The 16,588-nt window shown below is 37.9% G+C and overlaps 1 protein-coding gene across 1 annotated transcript in view; it reads left to right on the top strand.

Annotated features, from left to right (window-relative positions):
• Positions 1-16,588, top strand: part of LOC117393469 (teneurin-3) — a 516,796-nt gene that overhangs the window by 73,883 nt on the left and 426,325 nt on the right. The window contains exons 3-6 of the mRNA XM_055225737.1: positions 7,724-7,914; positions 10,453-10,573; positions 11,516-11,586; positions 14,690-14,980. Coding sequence (XP_055081712.1) covers positions 7,812-7,914; positions 10,453-10,573; positions 11,516-11,586; positions 14,690-14,980 — 586 coding nt within the window. The 5' untranslated portion in view covers positions 7,724-7,811. The remainder of the gene's footprint in view (positions 1-7,723; positions 7,915-10,452; positions 10,574-11,515; positions 11,587-14,689; positions 14,981-16,588) is intronic.

The raw sequence follows: 16,588 nt of genomic DNA, 5'->3' as shown, positions 1-16,588 counted from the left end.
TCATCCAAACACACATAAATACATAATCAATACATTTACGTAAGAAAGAAAACCTAGTCTTCAAGTGTCTTGCTTAAGGACACAATGACAATTTGCACTGAAGCCACGGGCCCCCCACTGTGGCACTTGGTATTCTGAGTAGTTTCCCATGTGAGTTCTAACTAGGCCAAACCCCGCTTAGCTTCAGAGATCTGACGAGATCCACCATATTTATTTATTTATTTGTTTGTTCATTCATTCAAACAAGCTGTCAAATTATATTTAACCCAAATACAAGGATTTAAAACGAGAATAACAATTGTTTTCTTTTTTATTTAGTTAGTTTTTCATTTTTTTTTATGTATTAAAGTTTTATACCTTTAAAGTTTTGTACCTTTCCTTGTTTAGGACAATATAGATACACCTAGCGCTCAGAATAAAAGGCACAAAACAACAACAAAAATCATCAAGGTGGGTTAAGTGCCTTGCCCATGGACACAACAACAGCATTCATCTGTGGGTCAGTGCATCTGACCACTTTACCAATGAACTTCCAATGTTCGCCAACTGAGCTACTGTCGCCCAAAACATAAATAAGCATCATTATAAATAAAAAAATACAAAAATTACATATCTGAGGAAATAAAAAATCTTGCCAGCGCCGTCGTCGTGTCTGAGTTCAGGTGTCTGCCTTCTCCTCGCTTAGACAAAGGAGGCCTCTACATAACTGATGGAGATTATACACAGCCCATGTACAGCCCATTGATTAGAACAGGAGCTCTCCCGTCTCTCCAAAACAACTGCTCCTGTAATCCAAAACTGAGCACCTCCTCTGCAGGCCCCTCCACTCTGATTGAATACCTCACGCACCTGCCTCTGTTTTTCTAGCCTCACCTGTTGGGAGTCATTCAGCGCCGACTTGGGATTGTGACAAAACTGCTGTGCACCTGTGTTTCAAAATCGAGCAAGTTCCTTTTTGTGTGTGGCATGCCGAAGATTTCATGCTGGAGTTTTCCTTTATATTTCCAGATGTAGAGATGTGAATAGGGAAAAAGTGCGGTCGTTCTGTTTTGGCGGTATCTTCTAAAACAGGGGAGAGTGTATTGTAATAGTTTCAAACGCTAGCGGGAGTCGAGGGTTACTATTTGTGACGTAACGTTGCCTACTGTGCAATTGGCTAATCATTTTCCAGTCAAATGAGCAAGACGCAATGTTTAGTTAATATAAAGGATCAACCATGGCCTTTAGACTCTAGCAGGCGGAGAGGTCACTGAGGTGAAAGGGCAGTAATGCGGGTTAGATGGGAAGCGGAGGGAGGTTGAAATTGCAGGAGAATAGAAGGAAGAGAGAGTGGATCTATATGGATGAATTGGGAGTCAGTTTTGAACAAAGTCTGTGGGCCTTTTTCTGTTAGTAAGCTGTTTTAGATACTCCGCACATCCATCACGGAGGCAGCAGTCAGAACAGGAGCTTCCAAACTTTCCCCCACGCCAGACGCTTCCTCCAAATATCGTCTGGGTCCTCCTCCTGGTGGGACATGCCCGAAACACCTCCCCAAAGAGTCATCCAGGAGGTATCAGCTGGTTCTTCTCAACGTGGAGAAGCAGTGACTCTACTCCGAGCTCGTCCAGTATGAGCCCTTGACCTTATCTGTAAAGGAGCGCCCAGTCACCCTGCGGCGGAATCTCACTTTCGTCCGCTTGTTTCCTTGATCTTGTGGGTCATTACTCAAAGCTTATGATCATAGGTGATAGGAGGGAGGTAGTTTGTGCAGTAAATCGAGAGCTTTGCCTTTGGACCCAACTCGTTCTTTACCAGTCTGATACAGCGACCGCATCGCAGTGGTGGAATACGTATGTTGTAGTGCACATGTGTCAAACTCAAGGCGCACGAGAAGGTAAATCAAAACGTATGACTGTGATTTTAACCCTCTGGTGCACAGCGGTCACTGCAGTGGACAACAACTAAAACATAACTTTCTCTTTAATGCATTGGTTTATGTGGAGTGCTCTCTGCTGCCACACTCCATTGAGGTCAATTCAGTGGTCAGTCGGTGTAACTACAAGTAAATTTCCTCTGGTTTTCTCATTCAGGCCTAAACTTTGCGCCTATACAGTGTTAAAATTTCCCAAAAAATTGTTGAAATGTTTTTGAAAGCATAAAAAGAAACACGTGTTTGTATATTTACAGAATTTACAACAGAACACAAGTTAATTCATTTTTACAGGCAGTTCACAATGTTTGTTTCATGTCCCGAGAAGAATAAAAACACTTCAGGAAAAAATCTTGACCAAGGCTTTTATAATTCATGCATCAGAGGGTTAAACTAATTCTATGCTGCTTTAACCATAATGAGATTTTTCCAACAAGTGAAATTGAGAAATATTTACAAATAATGATCCCAAGATGTCCAGAAAGAGGAAAATTGATGCAGATGGAAGGCAGTGTCAGGAAAGGCAGGAAGGTGAATACATGTTTGTGCTTCAAAGAGAAAAACCTGATTTTTGTGTTATGAGGCGGTGTCGGTTGTCATAGCGTTTGTCGGCATTTTGACACCAAACACGGAGCTAAGTATGCAAAAGTTAACCTTCAAGAAAAACAACAAATTGTCCAAGATTTAAAAGGCAAACTGTGATCACAGCAGAATATGTTCACAAAAGCCACAACCAAAAAACATGCGGCGGTGAGACTAGCTTCATTGTGGTTTAGTCTTTTTCAGAGGGTGAGTTTTGAAGCACAGCTGAAGGTCTGTGAGAGGAGAGAACCCGACCAGAGACAGACTTTTAAAAATGTCACTTCATCAGGAGATAGGCAGTTACACAGTCATATTTTTTTACACCACAAAAAAATAAAATAAAAATTGTGATAAATACAGAAACAATCATTTAAGAGTAGGGGTCGAACCACCAAAATTTTAGTTGGTAAATGCTACAAAACAAAGCCACTGCATCCCCTTTAAAATTCACACAAATTCCATTGAACATTCAAACTTTCTCATAGGAGTAATATGGTGATTTAGAGCTGTGGAGCCACCCTCCTTCTCCTCTTTCCTATTATTACATTGGTTATAATGAGGTAAAAATACTCTACTTTTGCAGGCCTGTCTCCATGTCACAGCGGTCTATGGCACATTACAGGGCTATAGACTATTATGCACTGGTCTATTCAGTGAAGGGAATGCAAACCAATTGGTACAGGCATTCAGTCTAAAACAAAAGTAAAGTCACTGTAATTATTATTATTATGAGGAATGCATTAATATAGAGCTCCATCTGTACAAACAACACCAATAATGCAAGTGTTCTTTCTCCATCCATACATTATGTAACAGCCAAAGTAAAAAGTAAAGTAAAGTATGTGGCTATAGGGCCCATAGGCAAAATGGGAATAAAATGTACTAACGGTGAATGGGAATGTGCACAAGAGTTTCCATTTGACTGAAAGTTTTAAAATAAGACCAGTTGCTAACAATGGTTGGTTCTGTTGATTCAAACCTTCAAGCAAAGATAGATTCAATCAGTCTCTATTTGTGAATCAGGAGAATCTGGAACATAGACTGTATAAAGAAGTGGACTAAGAGAGTGTGACATCACCCATAGTGTTCAGCTCCAGTCCAATGAAGCTCGTCGAGGTGAACAGTTATAAGGGGAATTTGAACACTTCCTATTTGAAACGCAGAGGCTAGCGCATTAGCTATGTCATTCATATATACAGTCTATGGCCTGGAACCAAAATGTAAGTAAGACAAAGAACCGTCCTGACTTGGGATGGCCCAACCACAGTCGCTAGTTTGTATCACATCAAATACGTAAGAGTTTAATACTTTGTGTGTTGATTCTTTGTGCTGTGATCTCGTTCTTACTCATAAGCCGCCATTTTGTTTTGACAGGTGTTTTTGGGGTGATTCATGAGTGTTTGAGCAATCTGTAATTGCTTATTTTCAAGATGCAATTTTGCTGATCAGTCCCTGTTTTCATGGCCTCTGGCATACGCCCACTGCACTGTACTTCGTTCTTCAGTTTTATTTTCTTAATTGGTGATACACGTAGGATTCAGCAGCATCGCATAGTCATTTTGGTACAAATGAAAAGAAAAAACAACGCTACTTGCTAGTGTGACCTGCAGCTATCCATAGGAGGGGTCGACAGTTTCACGGCTATTCTTTTATGATGACATTTACGGTGACGTCAGCTCCGCATTTTTCTAAAGCGGAAGTCAGCACACTTGTTTCATTTATTAAGTCATTTTAGATGAATATTGCAAATTCTAACATGATGATCCATGGGTGTCATAGATTATAACTATATCACAGAAGCAAGGACAATAGGTGCCCATCAGAGATCAAGGAGACAGGATGTGTGTGGTCTTGTCGGACCAGGCAAACTTGGACTGATGCATATTGACAGACAAGACTTGCAACCTTCTGGTTCCTCTCCTGGTACATGTGTGGTATGTGGCCCTCTTCATGTCTGAGAGATTAGCATGTGGCTTCAGATGAGCAGCTCCTCATTAGCATGTCAGCTCAGTATAGAGATCATATAGAGATTATAGAGCCCCATTGAGCTGCAGTTTGTGCTGTGTTTGTGAAGAGCGCCACCTGCAGAGCCAACTGGTTCCGTAAGTTATCGCCAGTCAAACGTATGTAAATGTCCCCAGTCCAGAGAAATAACATAAGGAATATTGAAGTGTGTTTGAACTGCACGGAAAATATTTTTGTGTCAGTAAAAATGGTGTGTGCTTTAAAGTGTGCAAGACTGGTTTTCATGCTTGTCACATTATTACTTCATTGGGATAGTTTTGCACCAGTCAAGTGACATTTTTGTAGGATATAATGATAAAAAAAAGTCGAAGTAATCCCTCTATCTATATCATCAATACACAAAATTCCACCTAAAATGCAAGGGCAGTTCAATTCAATATGTTTCAGAACAAATGTATTGTATTGAACTATTGAACGTATTTTATTGAAATTCAGAACAATACATTTTTTGTTGCCTGGCAAATCCTGAATAATATTTCTGTATTTTTTTTATACAGATTAATATCAATCTAGTCCCCATGTCTGTTGCATCTCAAGCCTGGTCAGACGTGCAATCAGAGCTGTTTTTTTTTTTTTTTCAGTGACACATGAAATGGAAGAGCTCATTGGTCACCTATGATTTACAAATAAAAACGAATTCATCTCTCCTCAGATTAATAGTGTGAGGCCATGCATGCTCTGATTGGCTAATCCACCTGTCAGTCATGCCTATCTGAAAATGTGGAGATTCATGAGTGATGAGTTTGTATTCTGGATCCAAGACATTATTAAAAATATTTAAAACTAATAACTATTGTGGAAACTAGACAGGTTTTGGCCATTGCTTGTATGGATGTTTAGTTAGTTATGTCACATCTGCTGCCCTTGTCCAACCAGCAAGTAACTTTAGAAATATAGAGCTGTTATTTTATCCTAAATGCATTTTTTTGGGGGAAAATCTGACCTCAAACAAACATCCATGCAAAATAAACTCGCTGAGTCCTCTCCATTGAAATAACACTGTGTAAATTACATTGTATTGCATATTTATGATTGATTTTGTTACTGAGAAATATGAGAGAGATAGTGAAAGAATAATGACCTGGAAGCTAAGACTTAAATCAAATGAACTGGGCTTTTAGCTATTCTCATAGCTTTCTCCGCTCTAAATCAGACAGGTACAACATTTGTCATTGGGCTTCATGCTGGAAAAAGTAAATGAATATTCGTGATACTGTCTGGAGCAGATAAAGTGAGGAATACTGCCTGGTGTTCGGCCATTTTGTGATGGAGCTGTGATTTGTCTTAAAAACGTGAAAAACGTAACAGTTTCATGTTCAAAAGTTTGTAGTAGTTGCAAGTAATTCTTCACGTAACATATGCATTCTGAGCATCTTAATTAGTTTTAAGCGTTTTTCACAACTCTCAGAGACCAGAGCAGAGTTTTGCATGTCAGCACACACTTCCCGATTATCTGAAAATCTTATACAATATATGGGGACGCCTGGGAACGCCTTGGGGTCCCACCAGAGGAGCTGGAGGACGTGTCTGGGGTGAGGGACGTCTGGAGAGTCCCTGCTTAGACTGCAGCCCCCATGACCCGGCCCCAGATAAGAGGAAGAAAATGGATGGATGGATATCTAATACAGTGGAGATAAGGGACTGGTGAAAACAGAACTCGTCCAATGCCAATACAGCATTACTGAAACATGTTTGAGTCAATTGAAATACAATTCAGAGTAAGGTAATGATGAGAACATGACCGTCATAACATGGCTAACAGCTTATAAAAGTTAATTTTAAAGAATATGTCAGTTTCAAGTGACAACGAACATCTGTAAAGTACTGGCCTATGTGAGAAGCTAAACACCAGAAACAAAAAAAAACTAAAACAATATGTCTTCTTTACAAAGCCCAGTTCATTCATGCAATTCTTTTATTTAATTCATTCAGACAACATATTATAGGCAGATAATATTTAATACAGATATGGGGCAGCAAAAAAAAAAAAAAAAATACTGTTAAAAAGCTTTTGTTGTAATACAGTGAGTTCTTGGCTCTTGTCGCTAAGAGAAATGATCAGGTCCAACCTTTATGAAAGTTTTTCAAATTGACAGCACAGTACTTCATCATGAAATATCCAAAAGATACAGTAAATGTTTAAGTTTCACAAAGTTGAACCTGGTCATTTCTACCCATCAACAGTGGTGCCATTGTTCTAACCTTGGAACATAGAATAATAAGTAACTTGTTAGTGTGTTTTTTTGTTTGTTTTCAGTTTGTTCCGCGCATTCGTGCCCGTGTCCTAATAACATTTAAAGAACACTTTCACTACACTTCCAGTTCTTCTGCACGCACTAATGGTCGACAAGTAGCACATCAAGGCTGCTCCAGAACCTCAGTTTGTCGCACTAAAAGCTCCAGCTATAATTGGAATGTCAGTACAGTGTTGCTTGTGTGGTAAACATAGACCTTGTAAGTAGTTAGATAAGATTTAGTGGTAAATAAGAAGGTAAACTACCCCCCTTTACACAAACTCTGTGTTCTTTCACTACATTTGTACAGCTTTAGTCTTCTTCCAGTTTCTTGCACGTCTAACCCCACTGGGCCTCCTATGTCCAAACCATCTCAATCAGTAGTAGTAGTAGTAGTAGCAGCAGCAGTAGTAGTAGTAGTAGTAGTAGTAGCAGCAGCCTGTGACCCTGCATATTTAGGCTGAGTTCTTCTTTCAAACAATAAACACTCTGTCCCACCTTGTGATGTCATGTGATAATACAGGAAGTGCTGCACTGTGTTTAAACTCCATACACCTTTTCTAGAATCATTTGGATATAATAATTTCTACCCTGGAATTGCCAAACTCTACTGAACAAGAGGTAAAAGGTAGCTATTTACTCCAGCCTAAAATGCAGGATTACTGATAGATGTGTGAATGAAACAAAACACAACTCCAGATATGTTTTTGATGAGGTAACGAGATTTTAACATGGCTTAAACAAGAGTCTAATATAGGACCTTTAATAGTACTGCAACCCAAAAAATCCTGCAACTGAGGCAGTCATCACCAAGCCTAGCTCAAGATCTGGAGATGGATGGGTGCCCAGGGTACTGCACTGCTAGCACGTTGTCACAGCTGCATTGAAGGATGGGTCAAATGCAGAGGACAAATTTCTCTACTGAGACAATGAACCATACCTTAACCATATTTTTGCTGTGTCTCTGCAGATTTTCACCTCCACCCCAACACGACTCGCCCTCCTGCTGAGCTGCCCCGGGACGTCTCTCTCTGTATGCGGCTTCCCAGCATGCCTCTATGTTCAGCCGAAGCACCAGCCGCAGCATCATGGAAGTGAAGGAGCGCCGGCCCTACTGCTCGCTCACCAAGGGCCGCAAGGACAACCACGGGCCCTACACTGGTGAGAAAATAAATAAAGATATGCAAAAATAAATGTACTTAAAAATAAATAAAACAACAAAAATAAAGTAAAACTAAAATAATAAAAAATACTTTAAAAACTTAATCAAATAGCATTACTTAAATAAAAATAAATAAATAAATAAGGACAACCACAGGCCCTTTAATGGTGAAAAAATAAACAAACACATGTAAAAATAAATGTACATAAAAATAAATAAAACAACAAAAATAAAATACCAAAAAATACATAAGAATTTAAATAAAATAATGCAATTTAAATCAAAATAAGGACAACCGCAGGCCCTACAATGGCGAGACAGCAAATTAAATACATATATAAAAGGACAAGGAGGGGCCCTACTCCGATGAGACGGGGGGAAATGTACTATATTAATTCTGGATATATTATTGAGTTAGATTCTCCCACCCTGTTTTATTTAAATACTGACAAATATGATTTATGGACCTAAAACTGTGCAGGGTCTCTACCTATGACAACACAATCTTGGTAAATTTCAAACCAAGTGCTTTGTAAGGCTCAGGGGACTTTTTAGAGAGGGTTACTGAAATCAGAGTGAATTATGCCAAAAACAACTTCAGGTATGTTTTTAAAGAGGGAGAAATATTCTTTCTTCTGGATAAAAGTGTTCTGTAACAAACATTTTCAAATCCAGTGCAGCTCACTCCCATTTGTCATTACAAGTTTCTAAGACCTTGACCATGCCTTTTTAAACACTTTTTTGTGCTGCAGTGACTTTGGGTGCAGTGCTCCTCAGGGCGGCACATCTGGTGTTGATCGGAGCCACTGAGCACCGCAGCACAGATCATTCTCTCTAAAGAGTCCATGAGCGGGGTTACAGGGGCCAAAGGTCAGACGTGATGAGGGTCTTGTGGGTGCTCTATGGTTGAGGGTGGGTGCATTTTGATGGTGCGGGGCAGGGGTGAGACTGGTCAAATGAAGCAGGACTGATCGCCTCCTCTGTTCTGTTGTTTTATGAAGAGGAGCTCAAAATCTCATGCCCTAAGCTTTTATCCAGACTTTATTTGTGGTTAGATTTAATAGAGTTATTGTGGCGATCCGCAGTGAGTGTTGTTATAACAAGTAGTGGAGAGAACAGCTCTGTGTGAGTACTGACTAAAGGACAGACATTTACAACCATAAAAGTAGGAATGCCCCTTACTGTTAATTCAGAACAGTTCAACATCGGAACTGTTAAATTAATGTTAAAGGAATATGGAATATAATCTATTAGCATTAAAAACAATATCAGTACATGATATTTCTTTTTACAGTCCTTTCACACTTTTTGCAAAACTTTAAGATCCCCCAAGACATTTACCAATATCTGATTATTGTAATTCAGTGGTGGAACGTAACAAAGTACTTAAGTATACATTTTAGGTATTTGCACGTATATTATAAAGTGAATCCTTTTTACTTTTACTTTACTACAATTGAGAGCAGGTATCTGTACTTTCTACTGTACATTTTTGAACAGGACTGAAAAGTATTTTTTTATTTTCTTTTGAGACTTGTTGTAAAGGCTGGGGGTTTTATTATCAAATAAAACAGCTAGGAAAAAATATCAAATCAATTGTTTCTGTTGAACAAAATTCAGCACAAACCCATATCAAAATCATTACATTTATACCTTTATTAGTGTCTGTGAAAAATATTTTTACTTTTTACTCTTTAAGTATATTTTAAACAGGTACTTTAATACCTGTGTATTGAGTACTTGATTTTTTATTTTATTTTTATTTTTTTTGCTGTCTGTACTTAAGAAACAAAACTGAATGCTTTTTTCCACCACTGTTGTAATCCACTCACCCTACTTTGCATATAGTTTTCTCCACTGAATTGTGGTCCTGTGATAGTTTGTGAGTTTCAAAATAAGATAGAGCTTTAATAATCTCAGTGCCAACTTCCCAAAAGAAAATAAGGTACTGTTTTCCTTGAACACAGACATCATAATAAATCTCCCAGGAAGAAGTGAAATAGTGGATTAAGATGGAGGCATGTTATGTTGGCTTTATATCTATTTATATTGAGCATGAGTAAGTAAATGTATTCAAGTGTTCTGTGGCAGGTGGAGGATGACTCAGAGCCGCCATGTTTCTGTCCTATTTGTGTGTGTGTGCGTGTGTTCTGCTGCGTCCTGATGACATCACATCCCTGCTTAAGCCTATAGTGTTTAATTGAGATTTGGGCAGATGACATTTCTATAATTATTATGCACATCTTGTGGTGTCAATACATGTGAAATTGAGATAACTTTTCGTCATACTTACATACACACATACACACACCCCTACATACACACATACACACACACATACATACACACATACATACACACACACATACATACATGCATTCTAACTCTCACTTCACAATCTCCACTACAAATTTAGATATGATAAAATCAAACCAAATATCTGCTTTATCCTAGCATCATACTGTCGGTGACAGTGGTACATGTCCATACACTACATTGATTGCCTTCTCTGTATGTCTTCATATGTTTGTTTGTAGGTTCTTCTGGGGACAGTGAGGACTGTGTTCTGGGCTCTCAGGGACTCCGCGTCCCCACACAGAAGTCCTACTCCTCCAGTGAGACGCTCAAGGCCTTTGACCAGCACCAGGACCAGACCAGGTTTCACACTCAGCACTTCACGGGACTATGCATTCATTTCATCATCGCATCGTTTACATACAAACATACATCTGCACTACTTAAGCACACTGATTTTCACTCATAGACTGTATGCAGAAGTGGACTAAGGGAGTGTGACGTCACGCATAGTACTCAGCTCCAGTGAAATTAAGCCCGTTGAGGCTAGCAGTTATAGGGCAAATTTGGAGCTGAGTTACATATTTGAAATTCCGACCACGAGTATCATAGCAACCAAAGAGCCAATCCAGATCGAGGCTGTTGAAGGTAACTCCCCTTCCTGTCTGCACCGCTGGTTTAGCAGAGATCGAGCGCTTAGCAACACTGTCAATCAAACCTGTTGCTAACGCCAGATGGAGCAACCTCAGGGAAAGAAGCTGCCTAAGTTGTCTGTTATTAATGTTCATATCTTGATTTACGGACAAATTTGCAAAATAAACATACCATGATCTTATAGAGCGGGCTGATACGAACATTTTAAGACCAAAATGATAAGTCTGACAACAGCAGTTACAGAGAGAGGGGCCACAGTTTTTCAATGTAAAGTGAATTGGAGCCTGAGAGGATGGAGGCGGGAGTGCCGCTACGCTTACTTCTTATTTGGAACGTGGCGGCTAGCAGATTAGCTATGTCCATTTATGAATAAAGTCTATGTTTTCACTGTCTAAAAAGGTGAAAAAAAGAACTAGTCTATTTTAAGTGGTTTCTAGGTGATGATAGGGCAACTACATGGAAAACAATTGGGTACATGGGTTACTTTTCACAATTATTTAGTTTATTTATTTAAAGTTTATATGAATATTCATAAGTAGTTGTATTTAAAGTGTTCATATTAAGTTCATATTTGTGGAAAAAATGAAATACGATCAGATGTGCAAGTAGCCAAACTTTACCATTACATATGTGTGTGTTACTTTGTGTCAGGTTACTGTACGGAACAACCAAAGGACATAAGGAAATGGTGCGCCACGACCAGGATGACTACACCAGACCAGGTGAGGAACACTCAAGACATATACATTTTTTTTTACAGTGGTATTGTATTACAGTGGTCCCTTGTTTATAGTGGGGGTTACGTTCTAAAAACAACCTGCAATAGGCAAAATCTGCAAAGTAGTCAGCTTTATTTTTAACATTATTATATATGTTTTAAGGCTGTAAAACCCCTCACCACACATTTTATACACATTTTCTCACATTTCTCTCTTGTTTAAACACTCTCAAAGTTCAAATCTTCGTAGGCGCCTTTGTCGGTGCAGAACGTTTTTGACTTTGTGGGTTTTGTCGGGGAGAAAACTTGCAAACATACAGCACAGAAAGGTGAATCGTAATATAGTGAGGGACATCTGTATTCCGAATAATAAAGATCCTGATACCACAATGATTAAAAAAAACAAAAAACAACTCTTAATTTAGACAATAGAATGTGATTTTCAACATTAAATCATAGTACCTTCTTTCATATTACCACGTGGTCTTATATATGTATCTGCATATAGTATCAATACTTGCTCAAATGAGTATCTATTTTCGATACTAGTTTTAGTATCGATTAGTATCAGATTTTCGAGTCCAGTTGAGGCAAACTATATAATTTGGGTGTGCTTCAGACAGTACCCCTTTTTTTTTTTTGCTCTGCGCTTGTGGTGACATTAACAAATGATTTAAAAGGTCATCTCACTGTTCTTGCTTTAGTAGAAATGAAGTCCTTTCCTTACCCAAAAAACATTCCATTATAAATGCAGAAACAGCACGCGCGCAGCTGCAGATATACTGGAGGATCTATTTCGCTTAATACATTTTTCACATATAGAGTTGTGTTGAGTTGGCAGGATTTGTTTTCTCAGGAGCCCGGACTTGTCACAGTCTCACAAACTGCGGTGTTCTGAGCCTATAGCACACAGGACTTTTTCTCTTCTATAGCGTAAAGGTGCACTCACTCGTCCTGGTTTGGTCCTGGTCTAGTCCTGGTTTAGTCTTGGTCTAGTCCAGGTTTAGTTTTGGATTTAGTCCCAGTTGTACAAAACTACTTCAGTTTAGTGTTATTGCATGACTGAGAACTGCGCTGATTACAAACTTGATAAAAGTGTCTTTTTTCTATGCAGAATATGGTACCATTTCTATAAAGGTTTTCAAAGCTGATAATAGAAAGTACTATTATTATCATTATTTATTTATTATTATTATTTTTAATATTATTATTTCATGCCATACCGTTACCAGGCCCCTATGCTGTGGAATCATCCTGTCCATTTCAGAGAAGCAGAAACAATCTCTTAAAATAAATAAATAAATACAAATTTAAAAAAGAAAAAAAAAAAAGAAAAAAAGAAACATGCAGGTTACTTTTTATGTATTTATTTATTTATTTTGTATGTTTTTTTTGTTCTTTGAAACACACTGCACAAATGAATGTATTATCATTATTTTTTGTTTATTGCTATTATAATTATTGTTTATATCATTATTATTATTATTATTATTATTATTATTATTATTATTATTATTATTATTATTATTATTATTATTATTATTAAATTTCCACCTTACCCCAGTTATACATATTTTTTCAATGATTTTGTTGGACATTTGAACATTCACTAAAGACCTATTATTATTTCAAGTCTGTACAAAATCCTTTATTTGTTCTGCTTTTGTTCATCCACTAAATTTTGTTTTGATCATGGCATGTTTGAATAACAAAGAGTCATCTTAGGTAAAAAAAATAATAATAATAAAATAAATGTTTTTTTTACCATTTTGACATGTTGTTGCTGGTGACAGAATGCATCCATTGTTCTATGGTGCCAATTAGCAGAAAGTCAATATTTGAGAAGGAAAAAAAAAAAAAAAAAATCGTAATTACTCCTTCATCTTTTCTTTGCTGCCCTAATGAAGCTCATTAAAATTAATACAACTTTTAATTGAACGCAGCTCTCATTATCTATTGTTGTACCATTAATTAACTCATTAACTAAGCCTTATTTTAGATTTTTTTTTTATTATTATTTAGAGATTAAAGATGAATGAAGGTATTTTTAATGAACAGTATTTTCTTTTCATTAATTTGAAAATATATTAGTGACAGATTACTTTTTTGTATCTTAAATTCAGTTTGAGTGACATGGCAAAATAATCAAATCCAGATTTTACATTAAAGCACTGATCATTCATAATGTCTGAATATTGACTTGGACTTTTACTTGTACAAATATGTAACAATAACAAACAATAACAGCAAAATGATTATTAAAATGATGAATATGTTGATAGATTTGGTTGTATAACATATAGCTGTAGCAGTATGTGATGTAACGCACTGTACGTATGTTGTTTTTCTCGTGTATATAATGAAGTACACGTGGCCTAATGGCTCTTTGTAAATAATGGTGCAGTAGTTTTAATAATACGTTGACCTACAGCTGTGTAATCTTTCACTCACATGTAATGAGTCCTGAATTGTTCTACTTCTTCCTCAGAAACACTAACACTAACCTCCTAATACTACACACAAACAGCACACAGTTTACTATGACTCTTTATCATTTACATATATTGTTTTTTTCTTTATTCATTTCATCTCGGCCTTACTTATACATATTCATAGAGTCAGATTAGTCGTGGTTTATTCAAATTCTATGAGTCCCTTCAGTCTGATTTAAAGTACTTCATCAGATTTGTTATTTTTGAGTGATTTTCTTTTTATTGTACTGTAAGGTTGTAGTAGCAGTAGGAGTAGTAGTAGTATTTTGCATCGCTGATATGTTTTGTAGGTGTATGTTTTGGGCGATTATAGTAGTAGTAGAAGTAGTAGTTGTAACAGCAGCAGTAGTAATATTAGCTATATGATGTCCCTCGTCTGTATGTTTGTTTTTTTGTTTAGTTTTTTTCAGGTCAGTGTTGGTAGTATCTCTAGTAGTAGTAGAAGTAGTAGACATACTTGTAGAAGAAGTAGTAGCAGTAGTAATAATATTAGCAATATGATGTTCTTTGTGTGTGTTTTTTTTCCAAGTCAATATTGGTAGTATCTGCAGTTATAGTAGTACTCCTGTAGTAGCTGCAGTATTAGTAATACTCTGTCACTCTCTTCTCCTTCAGGTCAGCACTTCAGCCTTCGTCAGCTGGGTATCTGCGAGCCGCCTCCTCCTCGCCGCGGCCTGGCCTTCTGCTCGGAGATGGGCCTTCCGCACAGGGGCTTCTCTGTGGGCACGTGTCCCGACCTGGAGCCTGACAGCGGGGCCGTGATGTCCCCCGAGAGGGCCATGAGGCTGTGGGGCCGCGGGGGCCTGGGCAAGACCTCCGGACGTAGCTCCTGTCTGTCCAGCCGCTCCAACTCTGTGCTCACCCTCACCGATACCGAGCACGAGAACAAGTCCGACAGCGACAATGGTAGGAACATGATCTGTCTGTATCCATTATACGCCTACGTACTTTACATTATGATGCCACTCAGGGGATAATGAGCGCAACTGGATCTTATGTCTGCGTGTTTTGCATCATTATTTACACTACGTACCCTGCAACATACACAGTGAAGGGTGAAGTACTCTATTTTGTTGCTTAAGTAAAAGATTAGTTTAGTAACACTTGAAAAAAATCAACTTAACACATTTAAACAGAGTCAAAAGTAAAAGTAAAAACCTGCAAATCATGAAAAGTACTTTTTACTTTTCTGTTCAAAAATGTCGTGGAGCAGAAAGTACAGATACCTGCTCTCAAATGTAGCGATGTAGTAGTAGTAAAAAGTATCCACTGTAAAATGTATTAAGTAAAGATGCCTAAAAATTGTGCTTAAGTATAGTCCTTTATAACTTATACTTCATTACCTTCCTTCACTGAGCCTATATACACTTTACAAATAAGATAAAACGTCTGACAGTGGCAATGGTGGGAATGTGATTTATCTTTGTATCATACCGTCTGCATACTTTACATTATGGCACCAAACGAGGGACGTCTATGTGGCGTTATTACACATACACTACTACACCCAAGTGCCCTACACGCGTCCTATACTCTACGTATACTCTACATATATTCTACATATACTCTACATATACTCATTGCTCTCTCTCTCTCTCTCTTTGTCTTTGTCTTTTCTCTATCTCTCTTGCTTTCTCTCTCTCACTGTATCTCTTTCTCTCTCTTTCTTTATATCTCTCTTTTCTCCCTCTCACTTTCTCTTTCTCTCTCTTTTTCTCTCTCTCTTTCTGTCTCCCTCCCTCTCCCTCTTTCTCTCTATCATTTTCTCTTTCTCTCTCTCTCTTTTTTTCTCTCTCTCTTTTCTCTCTCTCTTTCTTTCTCTTTCTTTTTCTCTCTCTGTCTCTCTCTCTGTCTTTGACTCTTTCTCTTTCCCTCTCTCTCTCTTTCTCGCTCTCTCTTTTTCTCTCTCTTTCTTACTCTCTCTCTCTTTCTTTTTCTCTCTCTGTCTTTGTCTCTCTCTCTTTTCTCTCTCTTTCTTTTCTCTCTCTCTCTTTTCTCTCTCTGTCTCTCCCTCTTTCTCTCTCTTTCTCTCTTTTCTCTCTCTTTTCTCTCTCTCTCTTTTCTCTCTCTGTCTCTCCCTCTCTCTTTCTCTCTCTCTTTCTCCTTCTCTCCCTCTTCACACCACACTCTATGCTCACACCATACTGACAGAAATGACACAAATATGAATGCATGATTACAAAGTGTGTCTTGGTTTCCTGGAGCTAAATGATTCCCTGATTTTGTAAAAGTTGGCTTGGCGTGGGCGGAGTTGTGTTGTGTTGTGTGCAGAGTTCGTTTTTGTTTAGTTTTTTAAATTTAGTTTTAGTTTTTCCTCCCGTCTGTGTGAATGGCGCTGTATGTTTTGTCACGCTGCACTTCACCAGGACAGACCCTCCTTCAGACGTGGTACTTCTAATGATACTGCAAACCTTTTAGCAAAATTCATATTGTTAGACTTGACATTTTTGTATTTTATTGCAATGTTTTTCTGTTTACTTCTTGTCATACTAGCATACATGTTATACTTGTGTA

This window comes from Periophthalmus magnuspinnatus, chromosome 1 (genome assembly GCF_009829125.3).
Source record: "Periophthalmus magnuspinnatus isolate fPerMag1 chromosome 1, fPerMag1.2.pri, whole genome shotgun sequence".
Taxonomy (NCBI): Eukaryota; Metazoa; Chordata; class Actinopteri; order Gobiiformes; family Gobiidae; genus Periophthalmus; species Periophthalmus magnuspinnatus.
The sequence above is the reverse complement of the archived record's forward strand: the minus strand, read 5'-3'. Positions and strand labels throughout refer to the sequence as shown.